Source organism: Sceloporus occidentalis, unplaced genomic scaffold, assembly GCF_023333645.1.
Source record: "Sceloporus occidentalis isolate IW3139 unplaced genomic scaffold, rSceOcc1.0.p SCAF_54, whole genome shotgun sequence".
NCBI classification, from domain to species: Eukaryota; Metazoa; Chordata; class Lepidosauria; order Squamata; family Phrynosomatidae; genus Sceloporus; species Sceloporus occidentalis.
In genome coordinates, this window is record NW_028317034.1 from 5,244,381 (window position 1) to 5,268,398 (window position 24,018).

At 37.9% G+C, this 24,018-nt stretch overlaps 1 protein-coding gene across 1 annotated transcript in view; it reads left to right on the forward strand.

Annotated features, from left to right (window-relative positions):
- The first annotated feature begins 2,636 nt into the window (after positions 1–2,636).
- The window catches only part of ROS1 (ROS proto-oncogene 1, receptor tyrosine kinase), a 69,238-nt gene continuing 47,856 nt past the window's right edge, over positions 2,637–24,018 (forward strand). The window contains exons 1-18 of the mRNA XM_089492183.1: positions 2,637–2,718; positions 7,584–7,732; positions 8,006–8,141; positions 8,532–8,739; positions 11,115–11,191; positions 12,032–12,148; positions 12,610–12,794; positions 13,366–13,463; positions 14,853–15,370; positions 15,672–15,881; positions 16,656–16,766; positions 17,242–17,417; positions 17,660–17,851; positions 18,138–18,238; positions 18,516–18,730; positions 20,293–20,456; positions 20,665–20,830; positions 23,613–23,669. Of these exons, the coding sequence (XP_089348309.1) occupies positions 2,637–2,718; positions 7,584–7,732; positions 8,006–8,141; positions 8,532–8,739; positions 11,115–11,191; positions 12,032–12,148; positions 12,610–12,794; positions 13,366–13,463; positions 14,853–15,370; positions 15,672–15,881; positions 16,656–16,766; positions 17,242–17,417; positions 17,660–17,851; positions 18,138–18,238; positions 18,516–18,730; positions 20,293–20,456; positions 20,665–20,830; positions 23,613–23,669 (2,962 nt within the window). The remainder of the gene's footprint in view (positions 2,719–7,583; positions 7,733–8,005; positions 8,142–8,531; positions 8,740–11,114; positions 11,192–12,031; positions 12,149–12,609; positions 12,795–13,365; positions 13,464–14,852; positions 15,371–15,671; positions 15,882–16,655; positions 16,767–17,241; positions 17,418–17,659; positions 17,852–18,137; positions 18,239–18,515; positions 18,731–20,292; positions 20,457–20,664; positions 20,831–23,612; positions 23,670–24,018) is intronic.

The window sequence follows — 24,018 nt, forward strand, 5'->3', positions numbered from 1 at the left end:
CAGCTTCAGAGGATTGCGAGGTGGGCACATGGGAGCTGCAATAGAGGTCTGTCGGTCCATTTTTTTTGCAGCTCACTGGGTCGGTGAACGCCGATAAGAGGATCTCCTTAACTGGCCCGTGATCCCCACTGCCCTCAAAAGCAGTTGTTGTAACTTAACTGTAAAATGTAGAATTTTGTAAAAGTGATTAATAAATCAGATAATAGAAAACGCTGCACACCATAAAGTCAAATACCCATGAAGCATTCATGTGACAGTAAAAAAAGTAACATTTATGAAGTCATGCACAGAGGAAAGGAAGAAATATCAAGTTATATGTACCACAAATTCAACCCAAAACAACAGGGGCAAAGGAGATGACGCCAATGTTTTGGCATAAGGGGTGCCTTAATCACATGACCTATAATAAAAAGCAAAAGCCAGTGTATAAAAACCTGAAGGTATATGCATAGCCAGCCACTTGTAAATATAGTGAATATGTGAGTCCCGGTGTTTTTAATGGCTTTGTATTTGAGACACAGAAAAAAATGAGTAGAAAGAGGTGGAATGTACTTGCAACAAAACTAATGTGAGTGACAAGTTGAAAAACCTAGTCTCTGTTTTGTAGGCTTTCGCAACATATGGAATAATTTGAGAAAATAAAAATGTTAGGTTGCATTTATTCACGTACATTTCCTCTAAATATAAGGTTTATTTCTTATGATGCTTTATGTCTATTTTTATGGATATCCGTCATAAATAGTAATATCAGTATCTCATTGTTCATCTTACATCCATAGGTGGATATAGTACTGTAGCAAGGTGAAATAATCAGATGACAACAAACCAGCATTAATAACAGAATTTCCATCAGCCGATGTTTCTTTCAGCACCAAATCAACAATGTTGAGTTTACACATTTGTTTTTCGTTAGCATAACGAAACCAGGCCACAGCAGCAAACAATGCCTATTGTCAGAAAACATGATATATGTGAGCGCTGGGGGATTAAAATTAAGATAAAATGTGATTACACAGCCTTTAAGCAGGCAATGAATCAAACTGCTGATTGAGAAAGGACAGGAGAAAGCTGGAATCTACAAACTGTGGGAGCCTGGGAGTGAGAAAATGAGTCCCAGGGCACATGGGTTAATCAGTGTTTGTACCCACACTGCCCGGCTTTACATTATAAGAAAGCTAAGAAAATAATAGTCATTAGAAGTAAGCACAAACAGAGGTCATGAATGAGGACAATCATTTCTTGATTTTTGGGGTGATTTTTGCCTGCCTCAATTTATTTTATTATACCCTATTATTAGAACCTGATCAATGTTTATCATGAAGAACTAAAAGGCAGTATATATATACTACTGTTCTGATGGATGTTGCTCCTCAGTAAATCCTACATTGCCTTATTAACCTTGGATGTGGCCACATGAAATATGACTATGTCAAGTCTCAGGTACCCATGGCTGGGACTTTTTCTAATGTTCTGGTTTGCTGTAGGTAACAAACCATCTTGTAATTTTAAAAATGTATTCAGTGGTTAAAAAAAAAAAAGTTTCAAAATAAATATACAGCATATTTCTCACTATAACTGGATTACCTCTCATGCCTGAAGTCATGCATCCCTGTCACTTAGTACAGCAATCTAGCTTGCATTATTTATTATTAATAGAATTGAACTTGGATCAAGCAGAGCTGGGAAGGCCACCATAGATCAATTTCATCTATCTGCCAGGGTCAATCATTACACACTCATTCTTGTTCTAAAATCCATTATGTGCCTCACTGTTTAGCTATTTTGTGCGCTAAAATCACAAAGGTGTTGTTAGAGGTGGGTTAAGAGTCTAATTATTATAATTAATAATTATTATAAATAAGCTATATCCATCAGTCAATGTTAATAGGATGTTCAGTATTGTAAGGTGCGTATAAGGTGCTTTATAGTATAGTACGGTCTTAAGCCTTGGCTCTCGATAAGTTTAGCAATGCCCCTGTGAGCGAACAGTTTTTAAAAGGTAATTAACAACGAAGTATTTATCATTATAATTTATCCTTTTCAGAAAACAATGGCCAATTTACTCTGTGCATTAAATCATTTACTAAGTATTGCAGTGTAACACCTGCATGACCCATCCATGGGTTGTTATAGTATACTATTAATTTGTAATTTATCCTCAATGCTCTATTGCACATGAAGGCTCCGGGGCATTGGATTTAGAACTATAGTTGGAACATCTTAACAATGGTCTAAATAATAAGTATATAGATTCTAACCCACAATAGTCATGATTCTTGTCCCTTTTGTTCAATATGATTAGGTATACAAAAAAGTAAATGAAACAAAAATAAGATAAACTGTTATATATAAAAGATGGGTTTACATCCCCATGTGGAGCAATTCTGAAGCAAAGCGGGGTTATCACACAAACAAAAGAATATTGTTGATTTTTGTTTTTGATTTGTTGTTGATTGGGCTAACACTTTATGGGGAAAAAAAATGTAAAAAATTGTATGATGGAATTCTTGGTGATCGTTCCCAGCTTCTGTTCTGAAAACCATTTTTAACACAACCTAATGTTATATTTAAAAATAAATAACTTAAAATGATTTGTAAGCATTTAACAATTGCAAACTATACAATTTATTTACGACATGAATGTTTGTTCTGTACAGATAACATGCTATGACTTTGAATGCAGACACACAGAAAATGGTTCTTATAATGATATACAAGGTATGGCACTCCTTATTTTATCTCTGTGTACTGATTGTCCTGTGACTCTTCCTATGTCATATCTCAGATGATTATTTTCTAAATATCTTGAACGCTGTTGTAAAAATTATATTGGCTGTGTGTTAAAGTATTGTGAAGAACCATGTCTGATCTTCACTGTTATTATTATTATTATTATTATTATATTTATGTGTACCTTGTTTGAATGTGGCTGCAGCTCAAGCCTTCAAAGAGACGATCCTATAATCTGGCTGGGGCTCTTATTCAGCCAGCACAGCCCTGTCTGCCCAGACGGCACCCGCACTACAGGGGGGATAACACAGGTGGGGGAAACCCATTGTATCCCTTAATCCCCTCACCTGATACATCCCCTGTATACCGATGGGATTTGTGAGGGAGGGGATGTGGCTGATGGGATTTGTGATGGGATGTGGCTGATAGGATTGGGGGTTGGGTTCGGTGCACAGAGAATTCTGTTTTAACCTCAAACCATGAAGTTCTGTCTCATGATTGAGGGAAGTGCTGGTCTGTGACTGCTTTCTTCGGACAGCCACAGTGTGTCCGCTTACTGGGAGAGGGAAGGAGCTGACGGGCGGATGTGTCCAGTCTGGGGCACAGGACGATCTGTCACAAGTATATACTTTGTATTTGATCAAGCCATTTCCTCCATGAGATCAGGTGGTTTTACACAATTGTTAACCATGAAAAAGATCAATGTCGTCGATTTTTTTATTCCATTAGAAATATGCGTTTTGTGCCTGTTGTGTAATTCAGGAAATAGCTCCAGTTTCAGAGTCACAGTAAATCTAAAAGTTTATGGTCATGCAGATCTCTTAAATTTTTATGACCCCGTATTTTATTTTACCAAGCCTTTTTACATTATCTTAGGATGTTGATTTATTAAATCATTTTATTTCATAAATTACTATTTTTGTCTCCTTTTGCATTTTTTTGCGTGTTCATAGCATCTTAAATATGTGTATATGTATGTATTGATCTACCAGTAACAATAATGTTCAAGATTAAAGCAAAGATAAATAGGACCTAGACATATATTTTAAGTGATGGCCTGATGACTGCAAAAGGAACATATAAACCGGCCTTAGGTGTTCAGGCACCCTGCGCAGACTAGTTCTCTGGCGCCCCCTCGACAAAAAAGAAAGGGAAAAAATCTAGTTTTAGTTAGAGATTATTTATGCGCAAGTGCAAACATGCACAATAATATATAACTGGAAACACTGGTAACAATAATGTACCTTAAATACATTAAATATAGGAATAAACACAATTTTTTTTCCTTTAAATATCCAAAAAATTGGACCCTAGGCAATTATTTATTTTGCACCCCCTCCACGCACCCTAGCATGCAATCATTCCCTCCGCTCCAACAAAAAAAATATATTTTCCACACTGACTGCAGATTAGGGGAAGACTGTGAGAGTTAGTGCAGTCTTCCCTCCTTCTGACTCTACTGTGACTTTGAAAGGTCCTCTCTCCCGTACTCTTCCCCAGAGTCCTTTTATCCCCCTCATTCACTAAGCCACACTTCTCTTTTCCTTCCTCCCTGTAGTTCAGGTATAGATCAAATAAACAACACATGTAAACAACACTTGTGTGTATAGCATTGCAGGTATAGTCCAACAGATTAACACACAAACCCATCTTTGCAGGTATAGATCAACTGGGGAATCACATGCAAACTCAGCACTTAAGGTATAGATCAAATAAAAAACATATGGAAACGGCACTGCAGGTATAGATCAACTAAATAAGATCTACAAACCCTGTATTTTCAGGTATACATAAATAATGTATGGAAACATAGCATAGCAGATATAGATCAACAGAATAATACACAAATCTGGCTTTGCCGGTATAGATCAACTGGAAATCACATTTAAACTCAGCATTAAAGATATAGATCAAAAATTACAGGCATAGATCATAGGTTGCACAACCCAAAGCCAGCCCTGGTGTCCACATAGAACTGGACCAGCACCTAGATTACACACAAATTACAGCCCAGCCTGTGCCATCTTTGTCCCATAAACACCCTGCCTGTACCATCTTTGTCCCATAAACACCCTGCCCGTGCCATCTTTGTCCCATAAACACCCTGCCCGTGCCATATTGATCCCCAAAGTTCAAACACCTTGCTTGTGCCATCTTTGCCTTTTCCCAAATCACTTATTGTCAGGACTCAGGTAGGAGCCCATGCGCAGGGGATACTTGGGGTTCAGTCTGTAACCCATGGTGCATGATTATGCAAAGACACCACAAGCAGAAATCCAGGTAATGCAGTGTATTTTATGTATATAACAGGACCAGCAAATAAGGGTAATACAGTCTAAGCAAGAAAGCGGACGTATGGCAAAATAAAATACCGGTAATAAGTCTTTTGGCAGGGAGCCCGCTTGGAAGGGCACAAAAGGCAGAGAGCCTGCTTGGAAGGGCACGAAAGGCAGACAGCCCGCTTGGAAGGGTACGAAAGGCACACAGCCTGCTTGGAAGGGTACGAAAGGCACACAGCCCGCTTGGAAGGGCACGAAAGGCAGAGAGCCCGCTTGGAAGGGCACGAAAGGCAGAGAGCCCGCTTGGTAGGGCACGAAAGGCACACAGCCCGCTTGGAAGGGCACGAAAGGCAGAGAGCCCGATTGGAAGGGCACGAAAGGCACACAGCCCGCTTGGAAGGGTACGAAAGGCACACAGCCCCCTTGGAAGGGTACGAAAGGCAGAGAGCACGCTTGGAAGGGCACGAAAGGCAGAGAGCCCGCTTGGAAGGGTACGAAAGGCAGAGAGCCCGCTTGGAAGGGCACGAAAGGCAGAGAGCCCGCTTGGAAGGGCACGAAAGGCAGAGAGCCCGCTTGGAAGGGCACGAAAGGCAGAGAGCCCGCTTGGAAGGGCAAGAAAGGCAGAGAGCCCGCTTGGAAGGGCACGAAAGGCAGAGAGCCCGCTTGGAAGGGCACGAAAGGCACACAGCCCGCTTGGAAGGGCACGACAGGCACACAGCCCGCTTGGAAGGGCACGAAAGGCACACAGCCCGCTTGGAAGGGTACGAAAGGCAGACAGCCCGCTTGGAAGGGCACGAAAGGCAGAGAGCACGCTTGGAAGGGCACGAAAAGCAGAGAGCCCGCTTGGAAGGGCACGAAAGGCAGAGAGCCCGCTTGGAAGGGCACGAAAGGCAGAGAGCCCACTTGGAAGGGCACGAAAGGCAGAGAGCCCGCTTGGAAGGGCACGAAAGGCAGAGAGCCCGCTTGGAAGGGCACGAAAGGCAGAGAGCCCGCTTGGAAGGGCACGAAAGGCACACAGCCCGCTTGGAAGGGTACGAAAGGCACACAGCCCACTTGGAAGGGTACGAAAGGAACACAGCCCGCTTGGAAGGGTACGAAAGGCACACAGCCCGCTTGGAAGGGTACGAAAGGCACACAGCCCGCTTGGAAGGGTACGAAAGGCACACAGCCCGCTTGGAAAGGTACGAAAGGCACACAGCCCGCTTGGAAGGACACAAAGTAGGGAATCCACTTTGAAGGACACAAAGCAAGGAATCCACTTGGAAGGACACAAAGCAGGGAATCCACTTGGAAGGACACAAAGCAGGGAATCCACTTGGAAGGACACAAAGCAGGGAATCCACTTGATCAGGACACAAAGCAGGGAACCAGGAACAGTACAGGTGCAAGCCACAGCAGAAAGGTCCATAAACTTCAATACAAAGGCCCTGACTGAAGGGCAGGGCAAGTTCATAAAGGCAGGGTCATCCAGGTAACAAGGCCCAGCTGGATGTATTGACTAGGGCTCAACCCAGGTAACAAGGCACACCTGATCCTAGTAATAGAGTTCTGAGTGCTCCAGAGGGCAAAGGGTGGCCACTAGTAGTAGCAGATTTAAATGCCACAGGTATAAAAAAGCCATGGTTCAGGCAGCGAAAAAGTGGTTCCTGACTCTTATACATCTATCATACACACAAAACACTTATACAGTCACTCGTTCAATCTGTCATTTACACAATTCCTTCACACAATTATTCATTTTCTCCCTCATTCACACAAATCACTTACACATAATCATTAATGCATTCTCACCATTCATCCACACATTAATTCATTAATTCTCAAATTCATTCACACAATTCATCCACATATTAATTTATTCTCTCTCATTCACACAATATATCCACACATTAATTTATACTCTCACTCAATCACGCAATTCATCCACACATTAATTCATTCATTATCTTCCTTATTCACACAATTCATACAGACATTAGTTTGTTTATTATCTCATGCTTTCACAGAATTCATCCACACATTAATTCATTTATTCTCTCACACATTCACAAAATTCATCCACACACCAATTAATTCATCCTCACGCATTCACACAGTTCATCTACACATTAATTCTCATACTCATTCTCACTCTCTTTCAAGATTCTTATAACCTCCCTTTCTTACTATCTTCCCCCTCCCCCTTCTTACTATCTACTCCATCTCCTCCCTTCTATCTCCCCTCTCTCCCCCTTCTTACTATCTACCCCCTCGTTACTATCTAAACCCTCTCCCCCTTCTTACTATCTACCCCCCCTTGCAGTTCACTTACCCTGGTGAAGTCCTGTGGTGGGAGCGCGAGGGCTCAGTCTCTCTGTCCTGTCGCAGCACATGCAGCTTCACTGTTGAGCGTCAGAATATAATGCCATATTCCGACGCTAATCATAAAGCGCCACACCGCGACAAAGGCCTCAAGCTCATTAAGGTACAAGTCTTTATATCAAATGTCCATGTTCTTATGTTAGATAGCATTGATATAGAATAACATAGAATAATATGTAAAACATAATAATAATTACCTCCATTTTATTTCAGACTGCACAATTGAACCCACACCACCCTTTGCCTCCTACATTGGGGCATATAATATTACATTGGGCTGGAGCCCACAAAATATCTCGGGAGTAAAATATATAATTCAGTGGAAGTATGTGCATATTGCAAGTGAATGGGAATACACAGAGGTAAGAGATTGCATGCTGCCAACAAATAATACATTGCAAATAAATTGTTGCACTATATTCTCTGGGACCTATACAGCAATATCAATTTATGTGTTAATTACATGCATTAAAATAAGAATTGAGATGGATATTTTTAATAAGTTAACTTAATGTTGATCCAAACATATTCACTTTTCGAAGTAAAATATACTTTTCGATTATAAGGTAAAGCACACGTGCTATGTTATTTATTTGTATATGTACTTGTTTTAATATATTGTACTTTTAATTTAGATAGTAACAGAGCCTTCATATACAGTCAATAACCTGTCACCCTACACTGAATATTGCTTCAGAGTTATCTGGATTATATGCCAACTCCAGTTTCAATCCCTGCCAAGTCTTGTATACCGGACACTGGCATTTGGAGGTAAAACATACTGTTTCTTCGATTATAAGACACATGGAGAGCGTGATAATCATATCTAGAATCAGAGTTTCAGTACTATACACAGAAGCTAGTCTGTTCTGATTCTGAATACGTTTCATTTTTTCATTTTAATTGACTCCTGTACTTTGCCTTAATTCAACTCTCATGTCTTTTTCAGCCAGTAACATATTTTCCAAACTATATAACCCCTAACATCAACGTATTTAAAGATATTACTTTCTAAATGAAATATTTATTGACTTACTCTTTCGCACCATGGGAAACGCCCCATAAATGTATACAAAACACAAGCTGAGAGACTTGAAAAATCAAAGAGTTAAATATATATGTATATGCAGCTATTCATTGTGTGATGTATATATTTTACAGTTCCTTCAGTAGCTCCCATTATTGAAAATCTGGAAGGTTCTAGTCTTTATTCAATAGAAGTCAGCTGGCTTCCTCCGATGTTTCCAAATGGACCTATTGTAGGCTACAATCTGAAACTGTCTACTGACCAGGAAAACCCACAATACTCTTCGGTGACTGGGAAACTTAGCTTTCAGTTTTATGCCACTAAACCTGGAACCACATACAGGTAATGCGAGTGTTGAGCAAAAATGCCTGCAAATAGATATATATGAATTCTACTCAGATTATTAAAATTAGGAACATAATTATGCTAACAAGAAAGCTATTTTGGTAAGGATGATATCTTTATTGGCTAACTGATATATAATGGCTTGCAAGCTTTCAAGACTATCTAGGTCTCTTCTTCTCTGCCTGAAGAAGAGACCTAGATTGTCTTGAAAGCTTGCAAATTTATGAAATTTGCTTTCTCTCTTTTGTATGGCTAACATGGTATAACCATACAGTTGTGTGAAAAAGAAAGCACACCCTCTTGAATTCTATGGCTTTACATATCAGGATATAATAACAATCATCTGTTCCTTAGCAGGTCTAAAAATTACAGTAAGTAAATACAACTTTGGATGAACAACAACACATGACATATTACATTGTGTCTCATGACCTATTCAACAAAAATAAAGCCAAAATAGAACTGTGAATAAGTACACGTTATGATTCAATAGCTTGTAGAACCACCTTTAGCAGCAATAACTTGAAGTTATTGTTTTCTCTCCCATCGTTCTGGAGGATTTTTGGCTCACTCTTCTTTACAACACTGCTTCAGTTCATTGAGATTTGTTTGCATTTGTTTATGCACCGCCACAGCATGACTCGGGCACTATCTATAACATACAGCTGAATACATAAATAAAACACGTGAGACATGAGGTCGTTGGAAAAAGTGTAAGGCCACAGCGCTTTATTACTGTGACAAATGCAAGAAATAAAAGAAGATATGAGATAGGTTATGCATACATCACATTTTAAAACCCAATAACATTTTGTAGGGATATCCCGCCAAATACCATGCGGAGACCGCTGGGTCGGAACACCCTACCCTTTAAAGTTCCCCCAGGGACTGAACCCGTGGAGAAACTGAAATACACATAACTGGTGGTATAACAACCAATAAAACATAGCATACCTATCTCAAAACATCCGCCATAACTAAAAATAAAATTAAGAAAGACAATTAAAACGGGAGGGAGGGCGGGGATTCACTGCTTTAAGCGCTGGTCAAAGTATCTGACCAGTGGCGGGAAAAAGGGTCACCTAAATAGACAGCCAAAAAACCCCACCCAACCAGCCGAGGAACCCCATAGGGTGTCCTTTATCTGACCCCCTAAGACCTGGCAACAAGCTTTCTGTTAGTCTAGGCCCAGTCATGCAGCCCTTCCTCCTAGTATCCAGGGCTTGACTTTTCAATTAATGTTTGACTCAACGTTGCATTTGAAAAAAACGCAAGAACAATGTCATTTGGACAGACAAGACCAAACTGGAGATGTTTGGCCGTAATTAACTTTAGACCTGCTAAGGAACAGATTGTTTTTATTTTGTCCTGATATGTAAAACCATAGATTTCAAAGAAGAATACTTTCTTTTTCACATGACTGTATATGCGAACAAGGAAAGCCAGTTTCTTGTTTTTAGAATATGTGATTATATTATGGTTTATGAGTAAAGAGTAAATCTAACAATATTACGAGGGTGCTGTTTAAGTAATCAGCACACTGTATCGATAAACTCAATTCAACATACCTATCAAAAGAAAGTCTGGTTTTAAGATATGTTTATGGCATGACACTTCAAAATCACATGACTAATGTTGTAGCTCCTTACCAAAGCTGCTTCTGCTTGCAAATAGTTGCAGTATAGTCACAGTGGATTACCTGGTCATCTTTACATTCTGAATGTAGAACGGGATGGAAGATGTAATCTACTTTTTTTGCAAACGGATTAGATAAATTATATTTTCATTATTAAATTTAAAGGAAATTCTGCAGAGGCACAAATCCATCAATAACTGTCATGCATACAGTATGATAATACATCGAATTAGTATTATGTTTAAGAATATATACATTATACCGTAAAAATATAACCCTTATCAATCATACTCAACCTCGGACTGTGACTAAGGATTTAAACAAATTCTTGCATTCTGTGATCTCTCACTTTACATGGACAGATTACTAACTAACTATGAAACATATAAAATGACGAAAATAAAATAAAATATAAAAAATAACTGAACATTAAATAAAAATAATAATACAATGTATGTGGCATCAGGGTGTAGAATTATACAGAGAATTCACAGAACTGTAGTTTGACATATGCTGCTGGATTGATTGAGGCCACTGCATTAGTGGATAAATGTATTGAATTCATTTATGTGGGAAGTTGAGATCATGAGGTGAGCAGACAATTAAGAATCCCAACAGTCAAGAGGCTGACATGTTAATCGGGAAGTACTTTATATTTATCATGAGATTATTATGTTTAAATCCTCTATTGGATAGTATTGCTTCAATGTGATTGATTGTTAATGTTTTTCTACAGGATCTCTATCACTGCGGTAAATGTACAAGGAGAAGGACCTGCAGCAGAAGCCAGCATTACCATGATGAACGCAACAGGTATAATAAATAAAGAATATAATCAATTTAGGGGACATTTTAATCTTTTTTCTACGCAACTTCCTGTTGAAGTTAATTGACAGAGGTACCTTATGATAGAATAACATAATATCGTTAGCATGTTACTCGCATTGGGGTTGCAATAAAGTCTACCACTGGCAGTCTGTTTAGGATTGCGACTTGTCCATTGGCAAGGTGGCCTGCTGAACAAGCTAGAATGCCATTCCTTGACAGAGGCAGAACCAACTTTCCATGCAGGGCCTAGAGGTGCTTGAGTTTCTATAGAAAAGGAACAGGTATGACCAGGCCACTGGTTTAAAATTGCTTGGCTTATTCAATGTATTTTCTAAACTTCTTTTTAAACAAAGGATTTTCATGTTTTGTTAACAAATGCACTGAAAGCTATACATCTGTGCATTAACTGTCAATTGATGAGGTTAATATATGATGCCCTACATCAGTCTTGTCACATGTGGATTTGATTTAAGGACCCGGTTGTGAATTCTGACATCCACTTTGCTGTTCTATGGTCTTTCTGGTTTTATTATGAACACATTTCCATATAGCTAGGTATCTTTTCGGTTTTCAGAATTTTTTGATTCATCAGCCCTCGTACAGGATCATACACAGATATCTAAGCAAGATAAAAATTACATACTACCATTAAAAAGAAGGTTTGAATGCACCACAATATGGGTTACTCTCTAAAGGATATATAGCCATTTTGACAATGTTTCAGTTGTCAGTGTGTAATCTTTTTGGTGTTGTGAACGTATTTTTAGTTTTGCAGTGAAAATGAATATAATTTTGTGTTTCACCTTCACATTCTACTTTGATTAGTTTCAGATAAACCCCTTTGGTTATTTTTATCAAGGAATAATACATTTAAAAAGAGAGATAACCTGCCGGAAATGATATATGAAGCTCAGTGTCTGACGGTGCACAACAGAATAACTGGTAAGTGTACTCTTGTGGCCATTCCATATTGGCTTTCAGATTTTAGGTGTTACACTTTTGATCATCATGTTTTAATCAAAAGCAGCACTATAATGAGTGATTTTTCAGTGTTAGAAATGAGTTGGTTACCAAAAGTTCATCAATGAGATAAATACGTGTGGAAAGCCTACGTACATCACTAGAGGACAATAATGAAGTAATCCTGTGTTGCGCTCACTATATGGGCTCCAGATCAGAACAGGCTCCATCCTTTAAAACTCTAGTTATTATTATTATGAAATGATTAATGTATATATGTAATATTTAGTTAGTTTAGTGATTCTGCTGTAGCTGGTAGTGAAAAAATAATACTTGAATTATTATGCTTTCAATAGAGTCCCAGAATGAACTCCTCTAAAACAAGTGACCATGGTGCAATATTTGTATGACATTAAAGACACTTTGAATATTAATTTCCACAGGAATTTCTATGGATATTTATAACCAGAAAGTCTATTTTTCTGAAGACTATCATATCTGGGTAAAAGGGGCTAATGACATGTCGGACATGACCGATTTTAGGATTTTGTATGTTGGCTCGGGGAACATCACTTCAATATCCGTGGACTGGTTAAATAACAATATCTATTTTATCATGAACAATCAGGTAGGCTTTCAGGAAAACTTCTTAAAATGTTTTCAAAATCTGTATCATTTACTAAAGAAAATAGTGCTCAAATATGATCTGCCATTAGTGTAATGCCTATCAAGATGTCTTTTGAATACTATAGTGCAAAGATCATATTTCATTGTAATAGAGTTTTTGTGTGAACATTCCTTTATTCTTACATAGATTAACCTGTAGGTGATGGTGTGGGGTATATTCAGTAAAGCAGAGGTTTGGGTTTTCAGGAGAGTTAGTTTCAACTCATTGGCTTCGCTAAACAATATACATATATGCATTGGAATCTAGGCTTAACAGGGACCCACAGGTGCTTGTAGTCTATATATAAATTATAATAAAATGTGTAATGAAAAGACTATATATAAAGCCCAATGCCCTCTAATACATTTGGATGCAATTATGATGAGGCTCATGGTTCTGAAGACTGAACTGCAAAAATATTTATTTAGAATAACTAAACAATACTACTACTCACACTCATGGTGCTTACGAGGCTGTTTTCAGTTGGTATAAGGCAAATAATATATAGTAACATTTGCCTCCTTGGTTTTAGTTGTACTTCTGCGACTTAAAGAACTGCACATCTGCAGAAAATATCCCACTGACAATTGTTCAGCCTCCACTGAAGATTGTGGTGGATCCGTACAATGGGTATGTAGTGCTTTATGTCCAGTTTAACTCAGACCAGAAACTCTGAATCAATTCATTTTATAATAATTTGAGAATGAGCACTTACAATTTTGCCCAATTAGTGGACATCTATTCTAACTGCATAGTGAACATCCAATTCTACATAGGCATTGCAATTCTAGAACAGGAGTGAAGTTACTTTATATATATATAAAATGTGTCAGCCTATCATATAACCAAACAAAACAGCTGCCTGGTGTGCTGAACTGCAGGGGGCACCGCCATGGAGGTCTTTTCTAAGTTAGCAAGGAAGGGCATGCAGAGGGTCATTAGGAATCAAGTTCACCTAGGGAGCAAGAACAGGCTAGAAATCCTAGGGCAGGACCTGTTCCTGTGAAGCAGTCTCCTTAAATGCCCACCATTTCAGACAAAGCGATGTCCTGTATACTTAGATTGCTAAATTAAATCAGTACCGTTTTTTCATATCCTTTTGATCAACTTAAGAAAAAAACATTGGAACCATTCTAAACTAATTTTGTGCAGTTATTCAAATTATTTAAGTAAGTCTAAAGGGATAGGAATGGTTTATTAGAATTGCTAGAAAATGGAGGTTGTGTGTACAATTTTCCAGGCTGTATTAGTTAGCGGACAGCAGACTAAATCATTGAACCTGGCTTATGATGCCCAAAAATCTTAAGACTTCTTAATACGGTCTATAAAATGCCATAATTGTAAATTGCAGTTAATGAAAATTGCCTGTTTTGTGCGCTTGTACGAATCAATGAAAACAAGGACAATCTCCGACAACATAAAGGAAAACGAATTGCAAAAGTAACATAAAATCGTTAAGATTTGTTCATTCATCTGCAGGTGTAGCCCCCATTACGAGCCATTTTGGCACCATTACAGGCCATTTTGGCACCATTACAAGCCATTGTGCTTGCTGATGACTTAACCCCTGAAAGACAATTGACGGTCCGGGCACATCATGCGCAAACATCCAGTTAGTGACAATTGACGTACCAGGACCGTCAGGACTTTAAATGGGCCTATGTTCGCTTCCTGCACCCAAATGGTGTTGCTGTAATGCCTCAATGTCAATATATAACTTGTGTGGGTTCAGTAAATGGGAAAGACGAAAATTACAGCTAAACACGAGCACCGCAGAGATGTTAAAACAGCTATTGTCATGATGGGTACAAAACCCCCCAAAGAAAACACCCTGGTCCTTAAGGGATTAGAAGTAACACAGTTGTCATCTGAACTAAAGTACATATGATGGCTGTGGTGTCCCTTTGAATAAATACTGATAGCAGAAATATTTTTTTTAAAATCCAAGCGAAAGGGGAATTATTAGTTTTGTAGATTGTATACTTTTTGCATATTTTAACTTGTTTTTGTTACTCCTAGGTATTTGTTCCTGCTTCTGAATAATGGTATCCACAGAACAGTTCTCCCGGAGAGTCCTAATCAGGCCATTTTGACCCATATAATAAATAGCTCCATTATTCAGGACTTTATGGTCAATGTTCAGTTGAAAAGAGTTGTTTATGCCAGTGTACATCGAGGAAACATCTCAATTGTATCAGCCTTTCTGGATGGAACCAATGATAAATTACTGAGGCACATAAAGGATAGTGACATTACCGAAATTAGAAGCTTTTTTTATTTCAATGACCATTTATTCTTCACAGACGGAAATCAGGTGTTCCAAGAATACTTCTATTCAGATAGATATTGGTATAATGAATACTTGGTAACTTGTCATCTAGCGGCTTCAGCGTCTTCAGATTATAATAACATTATGTTATATGGAGAATCAATTCAGCCATTTCCACTGCCAACCCAGCCCCACAATGTAATGGTGTTATTTGGAGCCCAGTTTGCTACCATTATTTGGCAGCCACCAAGGTCCACTATAGAATCTAGTAAGTTTTCCCAGAGTTCTCATTTAGTGCTCACTGTTTTCTTTTGGTTGAATGATCATCAAGTGAACTTGAAAGAGTTTATGGCACTATTTATTTCTGTTGATTTCTTATGTTTTTTTTTTTAGCATTTAAGCCGAGGATATCACAGTTAAAATGATTTTATCCTTTTGAACATAAATGTGTTTATTTAATTATAACAAAATAAAAATAAACACATGGCAAATTATATTTGCTCCTCATTTGTACTCTTAAGCCTTATATTTATAGACTTTGAAATAATATTGGCTTTATGCTTCCTAAGGTCCTACTGCATGGAGAGACTGGATGTATAGCATTAACGTAACGTCAGAAGACTCCAAAGCATCACAGATGTTTTCAAATATTAGTTACACTAATATAACAGTAACAAAAATGGCTCCATCTACAAAATACAGTGTAACAGTGCGTGCATCATCACCTGCTGGAAACAGCCAATGGACAATGCCAGTAACAGGAACCACACTGGACCCATGTGAGTTATTATTGCAGACCATGTTGTTATATGCATTTCAGGGTGTGATAGTGTAATCAAAATGTTATAACAGAAAGGGGTAATATAGCCCTAGGTATCATTTAACCTACACAAGGTGGGGCTACTTGTCCTTTTTGTGTCATCAAGAAGGATTTCACCTCACTGAGAATTGGTTTAGTTTTATAATAAAAGTAGAGCAATTTCTTAGGTCACCTTAATAAATGAACCATGCATTACGCAAGGGTGACTCGGGCCTTCTCGTAGTAGAACCTTGCTAGGGCTGGCCCTTTAAAATGCATAATGAGTTCTAATGCCCCTAGCTTAACTGACCAGACTCAACTGAGGTAGCATGCTAACACATCCAAAAAAACTCATATCTCTATAATAAAGCAAACTTGGTTAACTATGTGAGTAACACAGTATGTCATCGCATTCTTTCAAATTGAAGAGCTCAGTAATTACTTTAATTGCTTTTTAAAGCTAAATGAATGGCAAAAAGCCCACTTAGCTTCAAAGAAAAACACACTATTGAATATAATTGAAAAAACAGTGTCACTCCCTAGAGGCAATCTTACTGCCATTTTGTCCTTACATCCTTAAACCAATTTTACTGGCATTATACAGCAATTAGCCCTTTTGTCTAAAAAATGTTGGTTGTAATTCCATATCGTGCATTGTTGCAAATGTCAGGACACAGATATCTCTAGAGCTCTGTTGCATTAAGGACTGAGGGTGCTAAGATATTAAATAAGGGAAATCTTATTTCTTTTCCAGCTGAAGAGGAACCTTTTTTCATTGCAGTAGGCCATGAGGGAGCCTGGAGGCAACCTTTGGATTTATTCGGACCAGGAGAACTTCTTTATAGGAACCTGAGATTTATAACAGGTATTTTTCCAAATTACTGACATTTTATTATAAGGGAATATGCCCTAAAGCAAAATAAAAAAAGAAGGCATATATGAAAAGTGATTAAAGTCACTTGTTTATTAGATATGGTCAAAATTGAAGAGTATGGGTAGGACTGCCAGTGGCTCAGTAGTTAGTTTTACAGCCATGTATGATTAAGTGGTGGCCTCCAGCAGCTTGATAACAGCAGAATGTTCAATAGTACATTTGTATGCATCATTTAAGACACATTTATGTGATTTAAGATGTTTCAGTGTTGTGTGGACCTGTTGAAAAACTTTACTCCACCTAACAAATTATTAAGGGAAGGGCAGTATAATAAGGAATGTATTTATTATTGTATGAGCGGAGAAGACCTAACACTTTGAATGTTGTATGGTAAAGGAGAGCGTAGTTTTAACACAAGTCCAACTGCTACATTCTCTTTGAGTGTAATGTGTCTTTCTGATTGAAGATCTGGACTGGTACAATAACACACTCTTTTGGAGCAATGAAACGGGACATGTGCACATGTGGAACATGAACGATACTTTATCTCTCATTTACATAAAGGAGATAAGAAGAGCTGGACCTATATCTTTTGATTGGCTTGGCCTTTGTATCTACTGGTCTGACAGAATAAGTGCCAAGGTATGAAATCTTGTGTTACCTGTATAACCTAGTTGAACATTAAGCCAGTGTTCCTGATTAACAGGAGCAATGAAAATAGCTGGAGGTGGAGAAAAAGAAGGTGGGTTCTCGTTAATGAAGTTTTGTTCTCTTGACTTCTACTGGAAATATATTTGTATAATTTGTAAAGAAAACTATGTAGATTTTTCCAATAAACTCCTACTGAATGCTGAATACACCAGTATGGTCTGTTTTGTTGACAGATTTACAGAAAACCCCTGAGCTCACCTGACATAGAAGTAATCAGATCTGTCAGTTATCTAGTAAATGACATGGCAGTGGATTCAACCAAAGGCTTTCTTTATTGGAGCACAGACTACACAGTGGAAAGCAGCAAACTCAATGGACAGAAACATTCAGTTATACAAAACTTAACATTATTTACCAGTAGACAGGTAAGCATTCAACACAAATGTCCTTCTTAACCCCTTAATGACAAAGCCTGTACATGTACGGGCTCAAAGTGCATTGTTTTCAATGAGTTTAGGGACCGCCCATTGTCGTTAAGGGGTTAAAAACCCAAACGATCTGTCCTGCTGTCCCTTACCGATGTCCTTTTTTATATTTTCCATGAATAACATATATTATTTTTGCAGTCAATGCAAATGATACATTTTCTGCTTGGATACAAAGTAAACAATTAAATCAATTCATTTTATTCATTAACTTATTTTATACAAGGTGGTTGCCCTTGCAATGGACTTTAAACATTGCTTGCTGTATTGGCTTGTGAAGGATGGACTGAATGTCAACTTGTATCATAGCAAACTCAGAGACGATGGGTAATTAATGCTATGTTTTTTTTATACTTTTAAGCGTAATGGTTAAATGCATACATCTATCTCATTAATATTACTACTTATCAATACGTTTCCCCTACTAACCAGCCCTACCATTGAACTGATCTGTTTATCTTTGTGTGTACAGTGTAAATGTTATCACAAGTTTCATTAGCTTCTAAGCGCTATTTTATTTAGCTGTATGTTTAGCTTCATGTGTATTTTAAAAAGTTACCTTGCCATGGTTATTATGAGCTTATCATATGTTGTCCTGCGATAGGATTCCAGATGTACCAATCACCGAGTTTGCTTTTTGGAGTTCTTCAGAAATTTGGCAGAATGCTTTAATGTTCCATAGTGACCGGTTATTCTGGATAAATGGGCAAAAATATATTACAGTGCAAGAAGTTAATCAACGGATTTGTACAGCATTCTCACAGCCAGCAGAATTTACAGCTTTTACATTGGTTCTGAACAGCATTAAACCATTGCCAGGTAACAAAACAATGCAAAAAAACAAACACTGAAACAGGGGAGCACACAACCTAAAAAGCATAAAAGGCATACACATTGTTTCCCAGATTGCTGATATAATAATAACCAATAAGTACACAAAACAAAGCAAGATTTCAGCACATACCCAGCGAATACCAATCAAAAAACACCTATATTGGGCATACACTGTATTGCTTACCCCCCCACTATATCAAAGTTTAGCAAGTCCTGTATTATTTTTTAAGGCTAAATTGCTTACCAATGAGCTTAATCAGTGGGACTGCTTTAAATTTGAACCCAAAAATATAGCTACATATGCAACAAAATCTGTAATTTTATCATGTAAATTAGAACAAACTAGCACCATAGTCATTAAAGTAAAACTCCAGCCACCATATATACTTTAGTGCATACAATGCATTAAACCATGAAGAGGGTGTTGTGCTGCACCCCAGGAGCAACAGCTTCTCCTTGAGGTAAGTGATTTTTTCTTCAGTTAACAATGGATATCAAAATACAAAGTTCTTTAATATACTTTCCACATTGAAATCGCATGGGGCACTGGAGTGTCTCTTTATACTCGTCCAACATTTGAATATCACTTTCCAAGTTCCTTGGTAATTCAAACAATAATAATAATAACAATAATAATAAATAATGTAATGACTATTTCCTCAGCATAAAGTCAATTATCTGCACTGGCTGTGTACTATTTTAATTGATTTAAACATAAAAGGAGCATTAAATATTAAACATAAAAAAACAGATACGTTTGTTTCATTTACTTGTATTTTGTTCTACTTTGTTGATGATGGCTTTCTTTTGTTTTAATGAACAAGTGTTCTAGAGGAGTCTGTTGCAGGTTTCAATAATAATAATAATCAGCTTGTTGTATTGACAACCTGCCACTGTGAGGCGGTGTTTCCCCACACAATAGAAAGAATGGCATGTAATCCTACTTAATAAAGTTGCTGATGTACTTAACTTACAATACAATTATCTTTTTTTAATGAGTGTAGACATTATTTAACAATATCTTACTATTGATTTAATAAAAAAAGTATCTTTGGGATAATTAACCATTCCTCTTGGTTTAAAAGCTACTTGATGTTATTCTAAAGAGTCCCAGAAAATATAATACTACTGGAATCTAAAGGTTGGATAAATTCACATGACCAAAGTTTGAGATACCTAACTCGTACCTCCTGGCCTGAAAAGACACAAAAGCCCTACTAGGTCGATATGTTGCCTCATATAGATGGTACAAAAAGTCACTAATTTGTCCTAAAAAGGTGTTGCTTGGTACTGTAGTTCTCTATAGATTATGGTGCTTCTATATCTCTAGCAGGGCAACTTATATCACAAATACTCAAACGAGTATCTACATTAGCACTTTACTAAATAAGGAAAAACTCCTTAATGGATGCAGTTATACTATATATACCATACTATACTTTACTAGACCTACCTAAATAATTATATAATGAACATACCCTTAACTGTAAAATGTAATGTTAAAAATTATTTAAGTTAAAAAAACATGATTTGTTTTCTGTTCACAGGGAATTTTTCATACACTCCCAAAGTCATTCCTGATTTGGTTCCCAGTTCTACATTTAAAATTCAAGGGAATTATTCACATTTTCTCGTTGTTTGGAAAGGGACATTAAATGTGGAATATGGCATTGTATTTTACTGTGTGGAGTCCAAAGTTTTGCAGCATATGGTATGGATTCTAAGCATTTTATTTCCTACTGACAACATAATCTATTATAGGTAATTTGTATTTTCATTCCAATTAAATAAGGCCAGGTTCCAGTGGAAACATTATATTGATATAATTTAGGGTGAATGTTTAACAAATATAGATTGTTATGATCATGTAAGCGAATTATATATGCATATACAGTAAAAGTTAATGTCTGTTTTTTCAGTCTGGGTTGGACAGAGACCCCTGTCTCGCCCCTGAAGGTTACAGCAATCCTTTCTTTGTTGTACAAGGACTGAAACCATATATTGAGTTTGATTTCTCTGTGACTCCCTACACATATTGGAGAAAGGGACCCACAACAACTTTAACTCTTCGAGCACCAGAAGGAGGTTTGGTTTTATGGGTACATTTGGAAGTGACATAATAGGCAAAAATTGTTTTTCATTTCATTTTTTTTTTATGTTGCCTTGTCCTATTGTATTTCTGAACATGGGCTGCAACCATACTACTGACATATTGTAGTTTTGTTTACACAAAAGAAAGATCAGTTATTAATGAAAGAATTCTATTATTGTACAAACAAAGGCAAGCTCTACATATTTCATCTGTTCCAATTTGCAACTCAAGTACTGTAATAAAACCTTGATATGTTGATACATTACTATCCAAAACATTGTAAAATATGTGGCCTATTAAACTGGAACAGTGCTATTAATGACCTAACTCATTTGAAAACGCCTAAATATTTTGAATGTAGCAATTGAGTGGCGCACTTGAAAATAGAAATATGTATAATAGCTGAGTTATGATGCTTTTTGAAGTAAATTTAACCGTGAATGATTATAATCTCTGTTTTGGAAAAATGTAATGTTAAAATACCTTTGGATGCATCTGTTCCATTGAAAAAAAAACCCCTTCTCTTTTCTTGATCTCTTATCTTCAGTTATAGACCTTGTCATTCACTTATTTTTAGTCATTATTTGGTAGTTGATAACTTAATTATAATTTTAAATGCAGTTATGTCCATATGCATTATTTGTATTAACTTAGAACTCATGTTTTGAGAGGAGCAACCAGTGGTAAGTGGATTTGACTTAATGGCATTTCTCAGTATGTCTATTTGATTGAGATAACAAATACAGATAACAGATATTTATATACACTTGTTTGTTATTAAGCAGTACCCATACAAGGAATACATATAAAATATTTTGTCAGAACCTGCCATACATAGTAACTTGTTTCATACAAGTACTCACCTATCCTTGAGCCATTCTACTTTTGAAGCTAGTCCACATGGTCTGGAATTACTCCTTTAACTAATACAACTCAAATACTAACTAACACTTGCTTCAACACACACTAACACACTCTGACTTTGCCTGGCCTTCATAGCTGGTCTTTGGCTTCATTTGAGCAATTACTACACCAACTTAATAGAATTTAATTTGGTTATAATTAAAGTTAAGCAATATAAAGACCACAGTTTTCTCTTTAGTGATGTATAATTAATCCCTAAACACACCTAAAAATTAGACTTGTGCATTCGTCTTCGGGCGAACATGGAAACGAACACGAAGAGTGCGTTTTCGTGTTCGTTCCGAAGACACGCCGAAGAGAAGACGGCGGCGGTAAAACGTAGGCGAAGACGAAGACACACACCACGAAGATCTTCGTGATTGTCTTCGTCTTCGTCTACCATTCCCCCCCCCTCTTCTAATTTACCTTGTCTTCGCGGCAATTCCCGGAAGTGGAAATCCGCAGGTTCGCCGTCACGGGTTACAGGGCAGTGCGAATGAGCCTATTGGTCGCCTACAGGGACCTCCTCTGGCATCAACCAATTGGTTGATGCCAGAGGAAGACCCTGCAGGTGACCAATAGGCTCACTCGGTCTTTGTAACCCCTGACAGCGAACCTATGGATTTCCGCTCCCATTAACCCCTTCGATGCTGCGTTATCTAACACAGCATCGAAGGGGTTAACGGGAGCGGAAATCCATAGGTTAAAGGGCCGTGCAAGCGACCAATAGGCTCACTTGCACAGCCCCTTAACCCTTTAACATTTAACTAATTGAACAGGGAGGGAGACCAGTGGCATCGGCAGGGTAAGTTGCAGCATTGAGGTTTTAAAACCCCAATGCTGCAACTTGCCCTGCATATGCCACTGGTCTTTAACTGGTCTCCCTTCCTGTTCAATTAGTTAAATGTCCGTACGAGCGACTTTATTGGTCGCTCGTACGGACATTTAACCCGGCACAGACTAACTAATTGAACAGGGAGGGAGACCAGTGGGATGTGCCGGGTAAGTTGCAGCATTGGGGTTTTAAAAGTCTGCGCGAGCGACCAACAGAGTGGTGCAATGCTGCAACTTACCCGGCACATCCCACTGGTCTCCCTGTTCTATCAGATAATAAATGATAGAACAGGGAGACCAGCGGGATCTGCCGAACAATTACAGCACCAGGAGTTTAACAGTCTGTACGAGCGACCCTATTGGTCGCCAGCAGGGGGCTCGTCTGCCATCAACCAATGGCAGACGAGCCCCCTGCTGACGACCAATAGAGTTGCTCATATGGACATTTAAACTCCTGGCGCCAGAGCGGCTTTAACCCCATATTAACCCCTTAACCGGGGAAAACGAAGAAAACCCGAACACGAAGTATGTCCGCAAATATTCGCCCGAAGAGAAGACAGGACCAGGCGAATATTCGCGGAATACGAAGTTTTTTTTTTTGCCGAAGACGAGCACGAAGACGAACACGAAGAGCCCCCTGGTGCCCAAGTCTACTAAAAATCTTTATACGTAATTTGCTTTGAGTAGAAGATCATTCTGTTGGGTTTTGGCTGCGGACTGAGGGAACTTACATCGACAGCAAAAGAAAATCACAGCTGCACCATGTTCAGCAACTGATAACTAGTCATTAAGTACATGCACTTGTCTTCTTTTTTATAGATGAATGATACTTAATACAACAATATGTGGATTTAATTTGTGAAATACTAAATGTGCCTTCTGTGTAACATTATTTAATAGAAATAGTAAACACACAAAGCTCTTCATTCTCATTTCATATGGTTATTTTATGACCTAAAACCAGTAGATTATTATTGATTAGCATGTTTTTTTTTGTTTTTTTTTCAAAAATGTACACATTTTTATGTTCAACCACAGTTCCTTCTGTACCTTTGAATCCACGGATATTTCGATTACAAGACAAAGAAAGCATGGGTATGGAAATGAGGTGGGATTACCCAGAGGCACCTAATGGTGTTTTGACACACTTTACAGTGTGCTACAGGATAATAAATGAAAGCAAAAATGCTATGCGGAGCATCCTCAATGCCACAGTTTCAACAACATCCTTTTACCTTTATAATCTAAAACCAGAAATTCTCCTACAGTTCCAGGTAGGCCTTGCATAATTTATTATTAGCCATATCAAATGCAAAACAATTGTATTCAACAAAATTGCACTACAGCTATGTTTCATAAGCATAAAAATATATATGGATGGAATTTCACATGGTACATGTTTTTGGGAGTGCTAGAAAATGAAGGGCTTATGTGGGCACAATTG